Below are 23,931 nucleotides of genomic sequence, written 5' to 3'. Positions count from 1 at the left end.
TTGTTGCAAGTCAACCTTTAATAAAAGGCAGCAGCTACACAGTGGTTTAAAATAGATTTTCAATGTCATATACTGGGTTGTGACACTTTCTGACCTACCAGGGCTGGTTTCTTATCAAAAAATTTTAAAACCTTCAAAGAAACTAACCTATTTCTTTCTCAGTCAGTCTCTGCAGTAAATAATTTTATCTGTCACTTTTTTGCTACAAATTGCATAATGGTTGCGATCATAGTCCTTCATTCATTTCTTATTAAAAGCTAGTTTTGGTAATACTCTAAAAAAATTCAACCGTGTGGTTATTGCGTCCGGCTTCACAAATAAACACATTTACGATAAATTCCTGGATTCATAGCTATTAAAGAGTTTAATTGTTCATTTCATCCATTTGATGGTAATATTTGGTAAGTTATAGAAAAATTTTAACTTGTTTTATTATCTGAGGCTATTAATTATTGTTATAGTTAAGATGCATTGGGGTTCGAGCATATCCAGTGACCGGTTTAACAGACGTCATTAATATCCAGAGAGATGAGTGGGCGACGGGTTGCAGATTATTTTATGGTGGTGGGTCTCCCTAAAAATCCGTCGCCACTAGACTTATCCAGCGAAGGACAGCTCAAGCCAACGAGTAAGAATGAACCAATTACTGATGTATGTGTGATTATACCCAATGAGGGTGAGGAATGTCCTCCGGGGTAAGTTCTATCAGATTTATGGTCTTACGTTTCCTAGTTATGATGGCCCACAATTGATAAAACATTCTAATGTTTTTCGCTCAATCATCAATGTGAGATGCATAAATATGACAGACTTTTTTAGTAGTTGTAGAATCCGCTTTGATCTTACGTTATAATTATCTGCCAAGTTGGGGAACCAAAACGACGAGATGAGAAAAAAAATATATTAGAATGGCAGCCAACAGAAGTGTTTTTTTCTTGCATTCACACATTGGCTAATCGTCGGCGTTCACCTCGTAATTCATAATTATATGCTTGCCGATAAAAAGACTTCCTTATGCCGCAGCTTGGTGTTTGCACTGTTGGTGTTTTTGTTTCCATAACTGGTTTTTTGTTTTATGATCAATATCATTGTTGAAAAATGAAAAATCTCGATAATATTGTTATAAATAGATATAATTTTAAAATGCTTTCAGTTAACCATTAACACGGTATTCAATAATTAATGCTACATTGATTACAGCTTCCATCGTTTGAGTGTAGGATGTGCCTTGTCGCCATATTAGAATTTGATTTTGTATTGTAGATATAAACCTCTTCTTGAAACTCCCACTGGCCATATTGCTGATCTTAACCACGGCAGTATCCGTAGTCCCGAAATCTTCATATGCTTCAGAAGAGGCAGGGATAAATCCCCTCTTACTGATATTGGGTTTGTGTTCATTTTATGCTTACTATTTTTGCAGTATCCTTTTTGTATAGTATTAATTAGATACTTCCGGGCTTGGTTCTGATTACCAAAATGATCTGTGCCCATCTCCGTTTGATGCATAGCTTATATCAAACATTACAGAGTGCTGATTGAGGGCAGTGAACGAGTCTTACAAGGATGTGAAGTACTGTACACAACTCCCTACGGCAGACCTGCCAACATTAACAACACTTCTAACAGGATATATCTCACCTATAGGAGAGCATCAGAAACTGCAAGTTCCGACATCCTAGCTGTTACGGGCATCAGTGTGATCAATGCTAGCAAGGTACACACTCTGCCATCTTGTTTCTCTGTAACTACACTGGGTTGTGCTTAGACTGCTAACATTGCTTGTTTTGATAGTTGTTCGTGGCCATTTGTCTGAGTTAAGAGTATGCCCAGCGATGCCCAGGATTGCTTTTATTATCGGTCAGATAGGACCTGGTGAATGGCACGTTAGGATTTAATTAAGTAAGATCAGTTAAGTAAGAATATCAAAATGGCATTGGCACAATTGTAATCATCTGCACAGACATCTCGCTCATGTCTGTGTAGATTAATCACAACTCTGTCATATGTCAAACTTGCACCCTAAAGCTACCCCTAAGTTTATCATACTCACTAGACAAGGTGTACTCTGCTACTTCAAATAGATTGCTACCCTAAGTTTATCATACTCACTAGACAAGGTGTACTCTGCTACTTCAAATAGATTGCTACCCTAAGTTTATCATACTCACTAGACAAGGTGTACTCTGCTACCTCAAATAGATTAGTTTTAGTAATTTATGCTGTGCTGTGGCATGACATACATTGTTTATATTAGTGTTTTCTGCCTGTTGGAATACAAGTAAATTATTATCATTGGGAATCTGGTGGTCGTACGCTGTATACAACATGTAGAATGTAATGTTCCATACTTGGTCTTTAACCAACCCTAATGTTTCTAACACCATAATAGCAAAGGTAACTGTTGAGGTAACTGTTGAAGCAGGAGAGGCGATGGTGAAGGCATGTAGCATGTTGTTAGTTGCACCTAGTAAATCATTGATGAGCATAAATGCCACGAACTGTAGTACTGTTTTTATATACATCGTTTCATCCCAAACCCGACTTTATAAGTAAAACGTTAGTCATGCATGTCCACTCATTTGCATGTGCAAGTTTTTAGCACTCATACAAGTTTTTTGACATTTTCCTCAATGCCTGTTGGTCTTGAATGCCTTTTTGCATGCTTTGAGCCTCCTCATCAAACGCCTTTGACAACCGTTCTCAGACCTTGAACATCAATTCACGGATCTAACTTTCTTCAAACGTGAAGTTCACCTAATGGCAGACTCACACACAGCTTCCCATGCTATCATTCCATGATAGCATGGGATGAGTAATAATAACAGTCATTTTGTTTATTTAGACTCATGGCTTTCTAATATTTTTTCTGCGTCGATACAGCTAGTAACATTTAAAGAACAATATTTGCCTAAATCATTGATGATTGTTATTGTCTATAATGGAAGAGTGTCACTGAGTAGGACGGACTCGCTCATACAAACATCGCACATCAATATTGGGCTGTAACATGAATTAGAAAATGGATTTCAATTAGACCGTGATAGTAACGGATGGTTCATACTAACTCGGCTGGCCAATCTGAGATTTTGACAATTATCCAGGAATGTAGTTCTATAATACGGTATATTGTGTTCAGTTATATTTACCACCTACATGTAGGTAGTCCACATTCGCTTTACATTTATGTGGTAATCAATCCGTTTCTCATATGTACAACTGCTACACAGAATTCACTTCCACACAATCTTCCCGCACGCATTCTTTATATGGGTCATGTAATATGAGGGTAGATAGTACGATGGGTCAACTGTCTGGCAGTTAGCTGTTGCAATGAGTGTGAATGCTAGTACTCACAAATTAATATAATATGACCTTTTTGTCATTGTTGTTTTCGTGGTACAAAAAGCATATAATTAACATCAATAGTTAATCTACAGGTGTGTTCTGTATACCTGGTATACAGATGTTACTTTATATTACCTTGACTTCACCGTATATGCAATAGATTGCTGTTGTTATATGTAAACCACTGTAGGTGCTTTATATACAAGCAAAATGCTTATTTGTTTGGCTCAAGGATGTGTGATACTAGTTTTTATTTTTAGCTCTAAAAAGAAGACCACTGTTAAATTTGTAAAGTCAAAGTATCATTCTATTTCAGTTTTAAATTTTGATTCAATTGCATAATTGCTAGTCAAAATTAAAAAAAGTACAGTGAATTACAAATCGGCTCTTGTTGGTATCGAGGTGATACATAACAATATAGCTCTAGGTACAAATAAAGTATATGATATGAGCCAAACTAAAGTGTACGATATGAGCTGAAATAAACTGTACGATATGAACTGAAATAAACTGTACGAAATGAGCTGAAATAAAGTGTACGATATGAGCTGAAATAAACTGTACGAAATGAACTGAAATAAAGTGTACGATATGAGCTGAAATAAATTATACGATATGATCTGAAATAAACAATCAACTCATATAATAAAACAGTTGAGAAACCAATTACTCATTTTATTAAGTTTTTAACAAATGGATAGTTGACTGACATTCAATTTCTAGTGTGAGCCAAACTTCAAAATTAATGATATTTTGCAAAACAGTCTAATTGGCTGAAGCCCAATAGCTGATCCCAATTTGATGCAACTAACTCCTCAAAACTAGTGACTAATAAATTGACTAATACATTTGCTCCCGGAGGCCAGTAGCTAATTCTGACCATAGCGTCCACACCATAGCCTTCCCAGAACAAGGAACCATAGCCTTCCCAGAACAAGGAACCATAGCCTTCCCAGAACAAGGAACCATAGCCTTCCCAGAACAAGGAACCATAGCCTTCCCAGAACAAAGAACCATAGCCTTCCCAGAACAAAGAACCATAGCCTTCCCAGAACAAAGAAATATAGCCTTCCCAGAACAAGGAACCATAGCCTTTCCGGAGCAGCCTGGCTACTATTGTTGCCTTCATTTATTTCAAAGCTCTATTGCATTTGCTAAATTAAAATATATGTTGTATATTCCAAATTTTTTAAACTACATTTCTCAACAGTTTTGATAGTTTAGTAATTTTGTTTTTCTATATTTCACTCTAATGTCGAAAGATTATCCAAACAGCTTATATAAAAATGCTACCAGTAAAGGGGTGTATCTGACAAATTAATATTCAAGGTAGGTGTTAAATGTATCTGAAAAAATCTCTTGAGCATCAAGTCCCATAGCATTGTATAGTATGTTGAGTGATACTGTTCATGCAGCTGCCTATTTTGCCATGAACACCGAGGTCACACACATGCAATGTGAATTCAAGTTCTGATCGCGAATAATTATTGCTGTTATGATGACCTTCATCTACATGACTGTTACCCTAATCTTGTTGTTATAGGTAAGTATAGATTAGTGCTAATGCCAGAGAGTTGAAAAAACATCTAGGAATATAATTTTTGAAGGCATAGATGTCGGTGTTCATTGTGAACCAGACTTCATATGCAGCGGTCCGTATTCTATGTTATGGTGCATTGAGCCATATCTTATGGAAACCTTTTTGTTGATCATGGTTATAAGGCAAGAATGTTTTGCAGGGAGAGAAGCCGCCTCACTCCTACTGCAAGATAGATAAGAACCTCAACCATGCCATGATGAGTTCGAGTATATTTCTTTGCTACAAGAAGTCTATGTGCAAAGACTACTCCATTGCGTATAAGCCAGGTAAATTACCTGGATTTGCTCTCTTATATGCCAGCGACTAGGGTAAGTAGGGTTAGTCTCCTACAAAGATGTGTTTACAGAGCATTGCAACTGTTTAAGGCTTTGTTAACGAATGTCCAGTCAGTTAATTTAAATGCCTGAAAGTGTTGCTGCCCTTTTTGCCCTATGCCCTTTGATTTAATTTATGTTTTTGCTACTCGTACATGTTTATACATAGAATATTCGTACGCAGCTCGGTTGTTGTTTCTCAGGTCTCAGATTCCACCTGAAGCTCGTGTCCATTTATAAAGAATTTGTATAATTATAAAATTATACTATGTAAATAAATAAAAGTAAATAAATTATACTAGGTGAATGCCTGGCCTTGCATGGGTAATAATATAATTACCCAATGAATTTGAGTAACTTAAGCTAGTAACTTAAGCTAGTAAATTAAGCTAGTCTAAACCTTTACTATAATACGAGCTGGACAGAGCTGTGTCCACTTAGAAGTGCACTTATAATTGTTAGGCTACTCGGCATGGTCTCGTACATAATCATGATCTTTAAGCAAGTTTGTGGTAACCAATACTATTTTCGGAAAGCATTCGTATTTTAATATATTCAATAAGTATAATGTAACGACAGAGCACCGAGATCAGGGCCAGCTGCTGTGTCAGCCTTATGATTGACGTCACGATTGGACAGATTGTTATTACATTGCCAATGGCTAAATTGAGTAAGCTTACTAATAAGAGCTAACTATTTGCTCTCACCATTGAGCATGCATAAACTTAGGCTACCGCTCTCCATCATATTGCGTCGTAACGGAGAGCGGTAGCGTATTTGCACCGATATAACGACATATATCGTCTAGCGAGCCCCTTAATTGGTAAGGTAATCGGACTGGCGAACGGCGGGTCTGAGATCAAATCTTCTACAATACAAGCTCTCTATTCAAAGATTTTAATTGCTATAGCTGGACATACACAGACACAGACGGACAGATATACAAACTTTGAGAAACATATATATAGATAGATGTACATAATGTTGATGTCACAGGAAGTATTATGCTAATTGAATGGGTTACAACAAACACTCTAAGCCTTTCTTATGTTAATCTTGGTTTTACAGCTGTACTAAGCAGATATCCTATGTGGGATTGGCCAGACTTAGCCGTCCCCAGCGATGACTCTGTAGCAATGTTTGGACTGCCCATGGGCGCCCTACTCGAGTCCTGGCCAGAGAAGGCTGCTCAGGCTAAACCAGTCTTTGCTACATTTGTCCTCACTTTATTTGATGGAAAAAAGGTAGGTCTATTATTTGTTGACCTGGAACACAGACTTTCCTTGAGGTTGGAAAAAAGTAACATAGCTCTGGCTAAAGTATGACAAGTGTGCTGCCAAATTGGATGCAACGTTGAGCGTGTAAAAAGCAGGTATTAGAAAATGAAAAATGCGCTTGTTATTTAGCTCTTCTGACTAGCGATTTGTTTTTAGATTTGGCCCCGAATTTGATCTAATTTATTACCTGCTTCCTGACAATTTGTAAAACTATTTTAAAACATAATTATATCGGTAAAGATTAAAACACTTCTTACGTTTTTATAATACATATTTACCTTTTTGGCATTAAAAAGCTACGCTTAAGTTCCGCAGCTACGCTTAGACATGTAACATAGATCGCTCAAAAGTTAGTGTTGCTCATGGTGTCATTTGGGGAATCCCAGTCGAATGCTTGGAGATACATGAGAGTGTCTTATACGTTAAAATACCGACTCTAGTCACAGCAGTTTTACTAGAACGGATACCATTTATTTTTCTTTATCGCAGCAGAGGCGTGGTTTAAAATGGTTTGCCACTAGAAAGCTTTATTATTTTTGTTTGCTTCAGGTCTACGGCGCTGCTGTGCATTTCTATGAGCTCTTCGATAGAACTGACTCACTAGCAGCTCCAGAAAGGAAAGCTTTGGGGCTTCACTTGAAGAAGAAAAGGCTCGTCCATGTGAACAAAGCCATTTGTATTCTTTCAAGAAGACCTTTCTTCCGAGCTTTCAGAAACTTTCTGATGTACTTGCATGATGTGGCAGTAGCTGTAGAGCCTAGCAATATACAGATAGAGAGGTTTGTTTTATCCAATTGAGCTGTCAGTTATGTAAATAGCTGTCAGCAGGTAGAGTTCAAATTACTTACACCGGTAGGCTGTCTAGGGAAGTTCTGGCTGCCAAATTCATGGAGATGGAGAGCTGTCAGTTTTATCATAAACAACTCATATAACATGAGGAAGCAGATTAGCTGCCCTTTAGGTGCATCATGATGTCAAGCCTCGTCATGCATTTCACATCTGTTCTGTATTTCTTGAATCTAAGTGCTTTTTCTGATATTTAATGAAATGAATGTCTATCTAATGGATTTTACAGTGACATGAAGTGTTTAATCGAGTAGTTCTTGCATGGCTAATGGTTAGAGTGATTACCCAGCTACCAAATAGTTGAATATGTTAGTCTAATGGCTTGTTATAGGCTGATAGCACATTTCATGTGGGAAGTGCCATACCCAAGCCCCCAAAGGCCACGGATTCAAGCTCTACTCTCAGAGACGTGCCTCATAGAGATTAACCTTCCCGATGAGAGTCCAATACCTCTCAGGTATGTGCTCACGCAACCCTAGTTCTGCTCTTTTGGTGCTGAACAAGTTCACTTAGTTCTTTTTGAGTCGTCTGCTTATGCGTGAGGATCAATAGTAGTAATGTGTTACACACATTACTGTGATTACACACATCACAGTAGTGTGTTACACACATTACTGTGATTACACACATCACAGTAGTGTGTTACACACATTACTGTGATTACACACATCACAGTAGTGTGTTACACACATTACTGTGATTACACACATCACAGTAGTGTGTTACACACATTACTGTGATTACACACATCACAGTAGTGTGTTACACACATTACTGTGATTACACACATCACAGTAGTGTGTTACACACATTCCTATTCCAACACCTGCGTCATTTAACAAACTCATGTTATGGACATATTGGTTTAATTGCATAAGTTTTGTTGATGTTGGACTTGGTAACGATTAGCTAAAAAAGTCCTTGTCTTTTCTTCAAAGGCCTTTTTTATTATTTTACTGCCACTAAGTTTAAGGGCTTCATATCTCAATGGTTATGACTTGCAGGATGATCCTTGAGAGGATCTGTTCTTGAAGGGTAAACGTCGTAGGAAAGATTTCTTCCATCTTTGAAATCTTCCATCAGAAATCTTTGAAATTCGTGGGTTTCCATGCATTGAAGGATGCTACAAAAACCAGTCTTTCAGGCGTTGAAACAATGTTGAGACATTGAAACAATGTTGAGTCGTTGAAACAATGTTGAGGTGTTGAAACAATGTTGAGGCGTTGAAACAATGTTGAGGCGTTGAAACATTGTTGAGGCGTTTGAACAATGTTCAGGCGTTGAAACAATGTTCAGGCGTTGAAACAATGTTCAGGCGTTGAAACAATGTTCAGGCGTTGAAACAATGTTCAGGCGTTGAAACATACATGTCATTGTCATCACAACAATATTCTGCCATTCATTATCATGAATTGACCGATCTCCAGTAGTGGTTCCTGCTAGGTGTGATTGTGTCATTACAGTATGCGTATCACGGCTAACTGCCAACAGCAGACATACTAAGAGTTCAGGTTTGAATTATCATTCATAATAAACACTGCTCCATCAGTCCCGTAAGCACAGGCATTTGCAGTACATAAATATATATTTGTTCATTGGGTACGCTGTTAAAAATATTAGCGATTTTGCAGCGGTGCTTCTTTCATGACAATGTTAAAGAATCTCGGAGTCGAAAATACTGTGACTCTTCTCACTGCCACCCTTCTTGAGAAAAAGATCCTTATTCATTCTTTGAGACCCGCCGTTCTTACCGGTGTCATCGAGGCTGTTGGTATGTATCCATTACCAGTGCCATGACTACGGCTCTATGTAAAATGGCTCTATGTAAAATGACTCTATGTAAAATGTTGACTAATCAGAACTGTCTAACTCATATCTTTTACATTCTGGTTACATAGGCCATTGTGTACTGACATGTTCATCATGAGCTTACATAGGCCATTGTGTACTGACATGTTCATCATGAGCTTACATAGGCCACTGTGTACTGACATGTTCATCATGAGCTATCATAGGCCATTGTGTACTGACATGTTCATCATGAGCTATCCAGAAAATCGACGCTACATTGTAGGTCCAACGCTGTGAAGTTTATTCAAAATACTTTACATTGTTCATGTCTCATTGGCCAGTTCGTTTAGCGCCAAGTGTATTTACCATAGATATAGTAAACCCTAGATATGTGAGGCCTATAATTAGCATGACGCAACGTCATGGTGATGTGTAAAGTGAATCAGCTGATCTATGAACTCCTATTGACTTAACACTAAAAAGTGCTCAATTTTTCCATAGTTTGTGCATGTGAGACTGCATATTTTATTGATAATATATAAAACTGACTTTGGATGAAAAGGGCAAGAATCTTAGACACACAGTAATGGATAATACCAATGATTGAAAAGCTATAAAATTGATAATACAAAAAGTGACCAAATAGAAATTATGCTAATAACAAACTAATGAATCAAATGAAATTTAGAAGCAGTTATCTGCAGATGGCATTTTTCAAATTCTAGATGACATATGTCATGACCAAAACTATGATCGGATAGTGCGTGAATTTGGTAATGTAAGTTGTGTCCGCAGGTATTCATAAGCCTTGGGCAAATAATAGAACAATGTTATGGCAAACTCTTTTACCTATTTGCTGTAAGTCTTTTTAGTCTTTCTAGCATTGTTTGTGGTTTCGCTTGACAATAATCCTAGACATCTATCCATCGATGTAAGCTCTATATTGTTAAGTTTATTGTTCTTTTTCAGTATTGTGATCAAATAATTTTGAATCCTATTCCTCTGCTCTAATCAATTCTTCTTTTTAATATTGAGATACATGTGACAGCAGGCTGTTTAGGTCTACCACCACGTCGGCAGCTCATTGTCGAGGCTGTAGGTGTGTCCTGATTGTCAGAAGCTGCAGGTTGCTCATCATCATGGATAGTAGTATCACCAGGTGTAGTACTTTCAGGGTCAGGTATTTTGGTGCTGGCTGCTGTCTGAGATGTTTTTTCAAGTTTTGGCAGGCTTTCTGTTCTTATGGTTGGTGTCTGTCTTTTCACAGCTTTTGGCTGAAGGTAGGATGGATAGCTGTAAATATTGTAGGTAGGCTATTGCATCAGATTTTAGCATTGGTTTTCTTCCAATACCTGGTGGAACCTTGTAGCAGTCTTTCTGAAAATATCCACTGCATAATACAGAGCTTGATGTTGGAGTCCAATCCTGTCTTCGCACTGCCTTAGGCAAGCATTACGGGTTTCAGCTCGTTTTTTGTTTGGAAAGCGATTAAATGCCAGATCTGGGCATTTCTCAGGATAGCTTGAACATTCATAGGCACAGCACCAGCTGCGGCTTGACTTTTTCTTAGCCTAAACATTAACAATACATACATGTAGTAGAATGAATATCATTACATTACTTGGAATGAGACAAAAAAGGCATTTGATCAATCATGCCAAGCTAGATTACAACCCTATCAGCTGAGAGACAAGTATGTAATATGTGTTGTTGTAATCAGTCTAGACATTCTTACTTTTGACAGTCCCAAGCATTCATTTACTTCACTTTCAATTCAGAATAATCATAGAAAGGTATGTTCGTTGTTATGAGCCCATGATAAGACAAGTAAGTTCAGTTGAGTTGATAGTTAGTTTCCAGTAGCAACTTACAACGTGAACCAATGATATAGTACATGTGCAAAGGTTAAGTTTACCAAGTATTTAAAATTTTTATTGTGGGTTCACATACCGTAGGTGTTGTAGTCTCCTCTGATGACATTGCACCAAGAATTTGGTCTTATTGTAAAGTTTATGACTTACAAACTAGTAGGACAAGCATGCTTTCGCTACTAAACTCGTTGCTCAGCTGAAGGCTCAGTTGCCGTGATGCACATCACTGCGACGTAACGTCGTGAGAACAACAGCCAATTATAGGCCTCACTTTTGCTCCATTGTAATGATAGCTATTCACCAATCTAGGGTTTACTATATCTATGGTATTTACAGTTAGCAAAGTCATCTGTAATGATAAACTATCGCGGTAGTTCTACATTTAATGTCAATAAAAAAATATTAATAAAAATAACTTTGAACATCTAATTTCACCACTCAATATACAGGCATTACTAAAAAGCATTATTAAAAAATATCGATTTTGCAAAAAGACAATTTATTTATCTTTATTGTCAACGCCATTGTAATAAGACATCATAATTAGTGCATGACTGTGAAAACAGGTTTGAAGGCTGGTTCACACCATCGTCATATGTTGGGGCTGTCCTTTCGGCATTCATTGTCGACTATGTGCACCGCAAACTGATGGCATTGACGAAGCAACGCGGATACGCCGGGAAAGTTTGCAGCTGTCAAACTTTCTCGATGGTTTGCCGAGCATCAATGACAGTCTGTACAATGAGCACCATTTCGGGGATGGTAACTCGCTGTCCCGAATGGCGTGATCTATTTATTTTCATTTATGATAGTTGCCAGGGACTAGTTCTTGGTTCGAGCATGTGGCAACCAATAGGTTCCTTCTAGAAAAATTAAAAAGAAAAATGAGATGTGTAGCGGAGTATTCGCTGATGTAAACGCGGATGAGTTTGTGATAGTGTGAAAATTGCTATCATCGACGATCACCGAAGTATTGTGGCATTAAAGCTGAAATACGGTAATATAGTGTGAACCAGCCTTTAGTTACTAAAAGCTCCTACATATTGCCCTTGTTTATTACTCGAGAGATTTTCAGCAGCCCCATTTTTTATGTATTTTCAACTGATGTTTTAGGAACAATGATATTTCCGTTCAGCTGGAAATGCCCTTACATTCCCCTGTGTCCCCTCGGCCTCACGCAGATGCTCTTTGCTCCCGTGCCATACATATTTGGTTAGTACCTATTTCCATTATAGATGGACCCCTACCCATTACGCGTAAGACAACCTAAACAATCATTTTCTCTTCTGTATAAATGTACCTGTTTGAACACAAGTCTGTTTACCTGTTCATTTCCTGTCTCTTCACTTGCTTGTTTCTAAAGTCATCCTACCAGCATCTGGTTTTAAATTTGGGATCAACCGAGTTTATGCGATGGAAAGGAGGCTGGAATCATTAAACATGTCGAAACTGGAAGTAGTTTGTCATAAGCAGATTAGTATAAGAGTCTTACAATGCACATTGTTTGCTAGGAGTTGACTCACGATACTTTGACCTATATGACCCTCCGCAGGACGTTACATGCTTTGACCTTGACACAAACACAATTTCAAAGCCCAGCGACAGCAAACTCTTACCTAAGGTATGCTATGTACTGTATAAGAATCAAATAAATTTGGTTTATTTTTTACAAAAGCATATCAGTGTGGCATTGCCGTAGCTGCTCTTGGATAACATGCTGTTTGTTATAGAGGCCCACGAAAGTGCTCAGGGCGACATTGGAAAATCTTTACTACAAGATAGTCAGCGAGCAGCATGGCACTGTGATGTCTAGTGAAAAACAGGTGGCAGCAGAGGTAATATACTGAAAAAGCTACCATATCTTGATAAGCATTATGATTCATAGCATAACTGACAGCAAACCAATTGACTGTTACTAGCAAATATTATTAAAAAATTGAATGGACGCGTTTATTAAATATTAACTGGAAAAGGTTATATTTTTACTTTATATGATTAATTCAGGAACTAGGAATTGTTAGGCAAAAAATCATTATTTGTGCAAAGAAATCCTTAAATCTGTCATTCAATATGAATAATACCTTAAATGTTTCAAAGTTGTAAAGGAAGAACTTGCAAGATTCAATCAGTAGTTAGGTAGATATGAACTCAGTAGTGAGGTATATGTGGAGTCAGTAGGGAGGTAGATGTTGAGTCAGCAGGTAGGTAGATGTTGAGTCAGTAGGGAGGTAGATGTTGAGTCAGTAGGAGGTAGATGTTGAGTCAGCAGGGAAGTAGATGTTGAGTCAGTAGGGAGGTAGATGTTGAGTCAGTAGGGAGGTAGATGTTGAGTCAGTAGGGAAGTAGATATGGACTCAGTAGTGAGGTATATGTTGAGTCAGTAGTGAGGTAGATGTTGAGTCAGTAGTGAGGTAGATGTTGAGTCAGTAGGGAGGTAGATAGGCTGACTGTTATGCTTTAAAAGCGTGAGATTGATATAAGGAAAGCTAAAAATACCAAGCACATAATGAAGACCACTTGTAATTGGATTGAGTAAACTGTTTGACAGAATTTCTGTGCCCCTATTTTATTCTGTATAAGCTATAAGACACCGTGCTTGCATAACCCCAGACAAATGGTGTAACCTATGAGGGTGTTTAACCAATACAAACAAGTACAACGTAATACTTACTTTCAGACCACAAGGTTACTCGTGTAGAGCTATGTTTGAGGCTCATGACATTTTAGAAAGACAGCTGATTAGCTAGTATTTTATTCTCTGAAGATGTTGTAGAATGCCATGGAACTGTTAATCCAGGAAGCATTTCTTCGATTCATGGCTGCTATGTTGAAAGGTTACAAGAACTTCCTTCTACCGATAACCTCCGCTCCTAGTGAAGTCTCTACCAGTGTTAAAAACTTATTCGATATTAAAGGTAGTATACTAAACAGGAATCATGTTTACATGACTATCGCAGCTACTACCGGATGATCTTTCATTTTGCCTCCGAAAAAGTAAAACTTAGAACTGTGATTATTTGCTGATTAAAAATGGTTTCCAGGTTTTGCATTGTAGATTAGTCTCAGAGCATTTTGTTTCCCAAATGCAGGTTTCATAAAGAGCAGGGACAAGGCCTACCATAAGCTCTATGAGCAACTCGTAAGAACCCAAGCTTTTGCCAGCTTCATAGAAGAGAGGTCGTTCAACATGCGGAATGACACAAGTTTACTCTTTTTTGATGAGTGTGCGGAGAACGTGGATGAGAACTATGACACTCCCAAGCTGCTCGAACCTGATCCTTACAAAAGGTGAGTGACCACGATATTCTTCATCTCCGACTTGCTTTTTATCAGTTCGAACACATTAAACTGAACATACTGTCTACTCAGTTATCGTGTGTTCTTGATGTTATAGCGGACATACAGTGTTTGTAACTCCCCCACTGCCAGATGAGTCTCAAGGCACTCCAGTAACCTATCAGTATGGGACATTTCCCTCTCGACTCGACCTTGATCTTTTTCCACACCGAGAGAAGCCAGAATCGTTACACATAAATCAGGATAAGCCAACTCCTGCACCTGATGCCAACACCTTCATTGCTAAACGTAGTAAGGCTGAGGTGAAGGCAGGTCTTAAGGTGAGAGTGGTGTACTTATTGTCTTACTACAGATACAGAGTGATGAGTAACTCTGCAAGTCTATTTACCAAGCAGTTATTAGTTTGCTTGCTTTCTGTGTCGCTGCATGGATATGCCAGCACTGTATCTTCCATTACCTGCAATTGAGATAGTTTTCTTTTCATTTTTGAAAAGAAGACTATCTCAATTGCAGGTAATATATATATATATATATATATATATCTTGCCAATAAAAAGACACTTACCGTAAAACCTGTAATTCATCGCCATGGCACTCTATTTTTCAACCTCTCGTCTATGGTGGCGGTCAATTGGAGGCAGCGGGCAAATAGAGGCTGGCGGTCTATTTTTCAAATGGCTCGTCAGAATTTTTGGAAGATAAGTTTAGCCCTCTTACGGGCGCAGCGAATGTCGCTTATATTTTGCTCTCTCTTTCCGGTGGACCGATTTTAAACATTTTGAATGCAATAAATGTGCTAACTTACCTCCAACTTGTCAAAGATCTCTTAATAAATGTGCATCGAGAAACTGAGAATTATCTCTACCAGTTGATATCTATTGCTTGCAATTGACCTGCGATGATATTAATGGCCTGTGTCCTTTTTTGCAATTTGTTGGAATTTTCAAATTTTATTTCATTCGAAGTTTGAAGACATATTTTGATTTTATATTTATATTGAACATTGTTGAATAAGGGCTCATTGCACTCACTGATGTTTGCTATGGTTGGCAGCCAAAACTAGCTTTTTATGTGCAATAGAAGTGGAGTTATGAGCATCGATCCATTGTAAGCTGTGTTAAGATAGCCGCGAGGATACTATTAAATATAACATGCTATAAATCTGCATATTTATAAGTTATACAACAATAATCTATCAAATGATACAAATATATATTCATGAACAAGTGACATAAACTAACCATCCTTATATTACGTGCAGAAACAAAAATTTACGTTTAAAACAAAAATATTTCGATGGTTTGCTCGGATAGCTGCGTTTTGATTGTTGCTTTCGATGAAACGAACATCTTCTAATTGTCCAATACCTTCCCCAATATCTTCTGGCCTCAACTCTTCTTCTGCACTGCTGAACTAGTCGATATTAGCGTTCAAACAATTTTTTGGCAGAGCAAAACTTTCACGCTCTGCATTTAGTACTAATGCAATGCGTAAAAGTTTGCTTGCTAAAAGTTTGCTTGCGTAACCCTTGATCAAAAACTTGCGAACCGGTTTTTATATGTATGTCCTTCAAAGTATTAGGCCCGCGTTAAACAAGGAGCTACTATTAGTCTGAGACAGTTTGTAGTTATTTCAATGGCATTGCTTTCAAGTTCATCTACCATCGTAAATTTAAGCCATTTTTTTTTATAAACATAGGCTACTTCGAAGTAGAAAGACGGCGTTAAACAGAGAGCTACTACTAGCTTGAGACCGTTATTGATTATTGTTACGGTGTTGCTTTCAAAGTTTTAACGAAAAGCTTTAAGCTTTTCGTTTTTTCAGTGATTATTACGAGCTCGAAAAAGTCAAATAATGTCAAAATGGCAGTAAAATGGAGTTCGTGTTCAATTGGAGAGTGGCGGTCAATTTTTTAACCCTTTTTTCGGAGTGGCGGTCAATTGGAGGTGGCGTTCAAATAAAGGTGGCGTTCAATTAGAGGTTTTATGGTGTATAACTTCCACACAAGGTGTTAATGATAATGTTAAGCCCGCTTTTTCCAAGGCTTACTGGAGATGTGAAAGCTACATATGAAATTTTGTTGCAAGTGTGTGCGAATAATCTTGACTGCTTATCACCAAAATAGTAATACAAAATTAGTACGGAAATTTACTTCCCTGTATTTTGTGACTGCTACATGTAGGTTCATAGAATATTACAAATACTAATAGTGTATGAGTAATATATACTGTATATAATTATATATACATGTATTATCATATTTGAGTTTTGATTCCTTTTTGTATTAATCAGTCATTCATAGTTTTCAGCTTCGTTATACATGTCATTGTTATGTGACATATTTGGTAAGAAAAATTTGTAATTTGTAATAATCAGAAGAGCTTAATCGTATTTGTGACTATAATGTTAAGTTTCCAAATACAGTTTTAGGCTATTCATTATCTGTTCCTAAGCAACAAAGAGTAGCAGCATTAAAACTAGTACGTCACACTGGCTATGGGTTTAAAATCTGTCTTAAATGGCTGATGATAGGCAGAGAAAATGTGCAACCTATGACAACTTATACAGGTTTGCTGGAAAAAACGTCTCCGTTTATAACCATTTCTAAATTGTGTCATTGAAGTGTGAATTAGCTCAAGTTACGAGTTGAAGTTGCTGCACAGTTAACATTTTTTGTATTACAGCTTGCCTCCGTGTCTCGAAAAGGTGTTGCAGCTTCTACTCTCTGGGCCAAGTGTCTTGTGAATAACACATTCAGCATGTGGTTTGCACACCTACCTGCATTCATTCAAGTCAGCAACTCTCCTAAATCGGCAATGAGAGCTGCTAACATAGTGTTGAAGAAAACGCAGGAGTACAGGCTACATACTCCTGATGAGGTAATCATGAAGGCGTGCCTGCTCTCATCTGTTTGTTTATATAAATGTTATCATGTGAATATGTTTACACACTTAATTTTAATGACTTAGCAGCAAGACACTCTAATGCACCCAAATAATCTTTAGGAAAGTCTATTTAATCTTTTACCGAGTTTTATTTGCATGTCGCAAGTCACTATAGGATTACTGTAAAACCTTTATTTGAGTTCCATGGCGCTCTCACACTCTCTCAACCCTTCCTCTGTAGTGGTGGTCAAATAGAAGTAGAGTTCAAATAGAAGCTGGCGTAGTATTTTTCAAATAGGTCGTCAGAACTATGAATTTTTTATTTCATTCTAAATTTGAAGGCATATTTTTATTTTATAACTATATTTCAAAATGTTGCATAAAAACTCATTGCATTCATTGATATCTTTTCCACAGTTTGCAGCCAAAACTAGTTTTTTATGTGCAATAGAAGAGGAGTTATGAGCGTCGATCCTTTGTAAGCCCGAGTTCAGATCACCGCAGCGATGCTATTAAATAATATGCTATAAATCTGCAAATTTATAAGTTAATAATAAAGTTAAATAATAATAATCTATCAAATACTATAAATATATATTCAAGAACAAATGACATAATTTAACCATTCTTATAATACAAGCAAAAACAAAAATTAACATATTTGAAACAAAAATATTTGCATTGCTTGCTTGGCCAGTTGCGTTCTGATTGTTGCTTTTGCTTAGAACGATTTAATCTTGCAGTTCAATTCCTTTCACAATGTTTTCTGACCTCAACTCTTCTTCTGCACAGCTGAACTAGTCAGTACTAGTGTCCAAACAATTTTTTAGCAGAGCAAAACCTTTACGCTTTGCATTTCGCACAAATAATGATAGACTTTTAGCCGCATGTGCTCTCAGGACAGCTTTTAGCTCAAAACTAGTCATTCATATATGCCATCGTAAATGTGCACCGTTTTTTACATACATCGAAGTATCAAGACCACATTAAAAAAAGAAATTACGATTAGCCTGATACAGTTATTAGTTATTTTTGTGGTGCTGCTTTCAAAGTTTAAATAGAAAAACCTAGCTTTGGAGTTGGAAAACGGACTTCGATACGAATAGAAACATTGAAAGAATTAATTGTTATTCACTGAGTCATTATTAGTACGGTTTTTGGACACTTTTGTACTGATCACTCGCTGTTATGGATTCGTAAAGATCAAAGAGTGTCAAATGGAGGTGGCATTCAATTAGAGGTTTTATGGTATATACGTACTGATTAACCCAAAACCCTGGGAGCAGTTTTTAGGTCAAGTAATAGATCGCCTGATAAATTCTCAAAGACAAGGGCAACTATGCCGCTAAAATTTTGTTAAACTTACTTGCTTTCTGTGAATACGATAGCTGACTGTTGAGTGAATACTGCAGTACAGTGTGGCATATGCTGACTGACCAATTATAAATGTGAAAACTTAATTATATATTAAAGGGTTGTAGGAAGGCTTACCATGACTCCTAGATATATTTTCAACTGTTTCATCTTTACATAATTATTGATTAAATGCATCAGTTTGAATTTTAAACATTCACCATTGCGAGTTTTTGCTGTAAATTTTGTATGCATTTTGTACAATAAGTTGTCATCCTTTAAATCAGCTCCCACCGCCTACTCACGCTATTATGGACTAGAGATTGTCTGTATATCCTGTTCTAGTGTAGACCTAAAGTGACCTTGTTTTCATCGTAGATCGCTTTAGCGGAAAAGATTCCTTACACGTTATACAAACTAGAGTTGGTAAGGCTATCTGTGTGACCCAAGAGGTACCCACGTGGGCGTTGCTACTAACTGCTAGATCAAGTTATGACGAGCATTGTCTGGTTGTTGGGTTTTCGCACTCCTTTCACGTCTATGCAGCTGATTTATCCTTCCAGACTCGTTCTACCCTATTGGACTTTTCGATCATTGCTGATATATTCTGTCTGAGTCTTTAAATCAGCTTTCCGTGATTCCTGCGAAATAAAAAATGTTTCGGTATTTGGAATGCAAATTCCTAGTGCTTCTCCAGATGAGAATTACGCTTAATATCACGACCTGAAGGAGTTTCTTTTGCAACTTAGATGTGATCTGTTTTCAGTAAAGTTTATGCATACATTATTATGCATACATATTCATGCATACAATTTGAGCCTATCAGAATCCACTATTCATTATGACTCAGTATCAGTGAGCGAGTTCTGTCAAACATAAGTCCACTAGGGTGCTTTCTGACATGAGACTAATAGCAGTACACTTGCCAACATTCTCTAGCTGCTTCATTCATCAGGTTTTTTTCGTTCTAATTTACCAGGGTTCCTAGCGAGAAGGCTTTTGTGCTTGTCTTTCAGCTGTTTCACCCTGAATCTTCAGAACTAATTACGATTCAATAAAGTGTTAAATATACAATATATAGACAACATAAATTCAACCAAACCATATCTGTTCAATTTCAAGTTTTACACAGTTCATCCTAGTTATTGCACATCTATACTGAAAACGTATTAGAAAAACCATAAGTGGTATAATAACATAGCCTGAATAGAAGCATACTCTGTCGTGGTTCTGTTCGCAGATATGCTATCGGACAATGATGCAACTCTGCGGTATTTACAAGCTTCCCATCTTGGCAGTCAAGGTATTGTGTGAGATGAGAAGAATTGGACTGAATGCCAATGCCATCACTTATGGCTACTATAATACGGTTTGTATTACAAGCTTCTAGGGGGAGGTTGTTTCTCCAGTCATATACTCGAATATTCAGAAATCTCTTATTTTCCTTGGAACATGATTTGGTGTCACTATATTTCAGGCAGTGCTGGAGAGCAAATGGCCAGAAGAAGCTTCCAATGCTCTTGAGAAATGGCGAAAGCTGCGACATCTCATCAGGGCTGTTTCACAGTTTCGACGGCCCGTCAAGGCTCGGAGTGAGTCTTGCTAATTATTTGTTTGATAGATCATCTAACTAATTAATGCTTTGGCAGTGTTCCCTTGACTATGAGTCTCTACTCAATTTACATGCAATTTATGCTGCTCACTCGTATAGGACCCTCCATCGATGCTGACTCTCTCAGCAGAGGAAGTGGTAACAGCGGGGAGCTCGTGTTAGAGACAGCTGACCTCACTTCCGCTTACAATAAAGTAGATGGAAACACTGCTGCAGGTAGTCATGTGATTCATATAGCGGTCACGTTTGAGTCCGCCAGTCATGCTAATGTGTTTAGTGTAATTTGAGGACATAGCGTGAGGCTGATTCTTTCAATGCTTGCAAGAATATTTCAGCCTAACTCAATTACACGACATTATGTATATTAGGCTATGCATTTTAGCTTGGCCAGTGTTAAAAACTCGAGTATATATCTAGTTTACTAGTAGCAGTTTTTATTTGCCTCCTGTACAATTGTTGTTGTCCAACAGAAGCAAGGCTGAGTTTTACCAAACGCAGTATACATGGAGTATGATACCCGGTGGGCTATCATGATTCTGTGTTTGTGTGGTTGTAGCTGACATCGGCTATAGCTCAATGAGTCATGAGGATATACGGAAATGCTCCAATACCAAAACTCCTCTAGCAGGTAGGAATTGTTTTCTTACTGTATTTATGCTATGCACTCTTTTCTCTAGCCAGTGTTAGTCATTTCTCTGCACTCTTCTGTACTTACCATATTGTTATACTCCTACAATTGGTAGGAGTAGCTTCCCCATGATCCTTGGAGTTCCCATGTGATTATCTTTCTCTAGTAGGTTTGAATCATCTACGCTAACTAGCATCAATAGTCTCATCGTTCGTTTTTGTATACCTTGTGCATAGTTTCAGTTAAACTCATTTCAAATGCTTTGAAATTGATCGTCTTATGAACTGCGGCAAGCGATTTCAACCACGTTTCAGTCATAGTTTTTTTAATCAAAATTTACTTAACGCAATACATAGCCGATAACATTAATATTGTTATGAAGCAATAAGAGCTTTTTCTGTTATTTTTATGGTTGGTCCTTTGGATCTGTTTTGATAAGCAACTAATGCCAGCTCTTTTGCTTATATAACAATCACCTCTATCTTGGTTGTTGTTATTCTATCAAGGGGTTACCACAAGGGGCAACCAAAGCAAAGATTTCGGAAGCAAAGCAAGAAGCTTTTAGTGAAGAAACCAGCCAAAGCATTAAAGCTTTCCGCTAAACAGCTTCGATTACTGTACGCTCAATTTCGTTTGGCTAGGTGTAACCAAAGCTTGCGTTTAATTGGACAACTTTTATTAGCGAACACAATATTTATTCACCTTCCTAAAGTAGTAAATTATGCAATAAGTTTATCGTAGTCCATGATCCGTTTTACTGAAATCTAAGTAAAAATCTAACGTTGTAAATGGAATTGTGCAGCATTAGAACAAGAAATAGCTGAAATGACATTAATCTGTGGAGTTCGGTTCAAACTTACGTGGTAGTCAGCTACAAACATCGGCTGAGAAGTTTCAGTTGCTGTGTGGTCACGGCTTCAGATTAGTTTAAACCATAACTGTCACGTACAACTTTTATCATGTTTACTAGGTAAATCAGACACGCTGATTCCGATTTTGTACTCAAAATAAAGATTGGTCCACTAATTTTCAGAGTAATGAAGGCGTTTTTACAGCGTTTATTATCGGTCTCGAAAACAATACAATCGGCACGATAAGCTCCGTCCATAAATATGTGACGTAACCTAGTTTTTTAGGAACTGAAGTTAGGGATGTTTAGTCCAATTTAGAATGATAGAGATGGGTGTCTCAAAACCCATTATTATCTAAATTCAGCCTGTAAAATAATTTAAGTCGTTTTTGAGAGGTAGATAAGCTATTTAACAATGCATATTTAAAAATGAGCTCAACAAACCGTGATAACACGCTAGTTTGTGGTGAAATTGCGGATTTGGAGCTTTTTTGAGCTCATTTTTTTGGCGTTCAGCCTATTAAACATGTAACAAGCTACGGGCAATTTTAAATGGTTTATTTACCTTTCATAAAAGACTGAGATTATTTTACAGGCTTAATTTAGATAATGGGTTTTAAGACACCCATCTCTATCATTCTAAATCGGACTAAACATCCCTAACTTCCATTCTTAAAAAGCTAGGCTACGTCCAATATTCATAGGCGGAGCTTGTTATGCCGATTGTGTTGTTTTCGAGATGGATATTAAAGATGTGGTTGCGTCAAATTTGAGTTGATCTTAAAAGAAAGCATTTTTTTCTCTATCAGTTGACATGTTGGTTGTTGTGTTAGGCAATCTCATTGCCAAGATATTTGAAAATTAAAATCGAAAAAATCTGATCGCGGTAAAAATGCTCAGGCCAAAAAAACATGCCCAGACTTGCCCAAAATGATGTCACGCGTGATATATCTGTCAATATATCTCGTATTCACATCGGCTATTTGCAATAAAAGTCTAGTCCTACGCGGCTCTATTGGCATATATTTTATTTTGTATTTGCTCATGTTGGCTGGAATAAAATTTTAAATCCAGCTACAGATACATTATTATGAATGTTTCAAAGGCCTCAAATAATGAAAATTGAAAATTTGTTCTACTCACTTTCTCCAAATGCTGTGTAAACATTTGAGTACCGACTACCAATTCTACCGGTCTACGGTAATTCTGTCAAGCGCACTAGGGTATGTAGAATAAGATCTTTGTATCGGCACAGTTCCGTCGCTACCCACACTAACGATATACAGCCTCCCAAAAGCCCCGCCCACATTATGCCCGTTGCCAATCGTGGGGGTGGGGCTGTATATCATTGCCCACACCGAAAATTAGTTTCTTACTACCGTAAGTAAAATAAGCAAGCTGCGTCTTTGAAAAGAATATACATAGGGATAGAGTTTTAAGGATGAAAAATCTGCTGCAAACTGGATTTGAACTCACATTCTCCAGTTCTGCGGACATCCATATACCGTATCCAATTTACTACAATATTCTGCAAATCATGTTTTGCATTATCTTCAACATTATTATTTTATTATATAATTTTTACAAACGAAAAAATTTTCTTCTTGGCATAAAGCTTTCATTAAAAATATTCATCAAGTCGTGGCCACTCACATAGTTTTAGCTGATACAATAAGACAAATTCATCTACTGCAGCAAACTCAAACAAAACATCATGGTTTATGCAGCACACATTCAAGTCTCTCTTTCCCATTTATGGCAGTTTCCACACTGACAAAGCTGCTTCGGCGGGTGGGACCACATAAACATCCTGTAATCTGTAAAACAAATACAATAAATATATGTCATTCATAGATATGTCATTCTAACGTGTATCTACTGAAAGCTTTCAAATTGGGAGTTAGATAGATTGCGAGTGTAATTTTTAAAATGAATAAATGTTTAACAAAGGCATAAGTACGCCAAGCCAACGATTCGGAGCTTTGGTTCTGGAAATTGAAGATTTGCATTGATCAATCGATTTTCTTCACTTTCTACAAGTGAGAAGTGAACATCCAAAGTCAAATCATAAATCTAATTTACTAGATAAAACTGCCACAGAAAACTTTAAGCAAATGTAGCTAGGTGAACCGATAAAAAATTATAAAACGATGATTAGTGATAGCAAAAAGTTATAATTTTATTAATTAGTACATGTATTAATGAGTACTAAAATATTACCTTCAGTATATTCATCAATCTAAGCCATTGTATTGCTAG

The 23,931-nt window shown here is 37.2% G+C and overlaps 1 protein-coding gene across 3 annotated transcripts in view; it reads left to right on the top strand.

Moving 5' to 3' along the window:
* Positions 1-466: 466 nt before the first annotated feature.
* LOC137385254 (C-myc promoter-binding protein-like) overlaps positions 467-23,931 on the top strand; it is a 34,650-nt gene continuing 11,185 nt past the window's right edge. For all 3 annotated transcript variants that reach the window (XM_068072792.1, XM_068073157.1, XM_068072029.1), the window contains exons 1-19: positions 467-695; positions 1,264-1,389; positions 1,531-1,717; positions 5,088-5,214; positions 6,331-6,506; positions 7,089-7,318; positions 7,717-7,842; positions 9,017-9,156; positions 12,161-12,259; positions 12,559-12,668; positions 12,778-12,882; positions 13,821-13,962; positions 14,137-14,335; positions 14,442-14,664; positions 17,029-17,223; positions 19,823-19,951; positions 20,060-20,174; positions 20,294-20,410; positions 20,751-20,822. In XM_068072792.1, the coding sequence (XP_067928893.1) occupies positions 529-695; positions 1,264-1,389; positions 1,531-1,717; positions 5,088-5,214; positions 6,331-6,506; positions 7,089-7,318; positions 7,717-7,842; positions 9,017-9,156; positions 12,161-12,259; positions 12,559-12,668; positions 12,778-12,882; positions 13,821-13,962; positions 14,137-14,335; positions 14,442-14,664; positions 17,029-17,223; positions 19,823-19,951; positions 20,060-20,174; positions 20,294-20,410; positions 20,751-20,822 (2,785 nt within the window). In that variant the 5' untranslated portion in view covers positions 467-528. The remainder of the gene's footprint in view (positions 696-1,263; positions 1,390-1,530; positions 1,718-5,087; positions 5,215-6,330; positions 6,507-7,088; positions 7,319-7,716; positions 7,843-9,016; positions 9,157-12,160; positions 12,260-12,558; positions 12,669-12,777; positions 12,883-13,820; positions 13,963-14,136; positions 14,336-14,441; positions 14,665-17,028; positions 17,224-19,822; positions 19,952-20,059; positions 20,175-20,293; positions 20,411-20,750; positions 20,823-23,931) is intronic.

This window comes from Watersipora subatra, chromosome 1, assembly GCF_963576615.1.
Source record: "Watersipora subatra chromosome 1, tzWatSuba1.1, whole genome shotgun sequence".
NCBI lineage: Eukaryota > Metazoa > Bryozoa > Gymnolaemata > Cheilostomatida > Watersiporidae > Watersipora > Watersipora subatra.
Note: the sequence above shows the minus strand (reverse complement) of the source record. Positions and strands in the feature narration are given on the sequence as shown.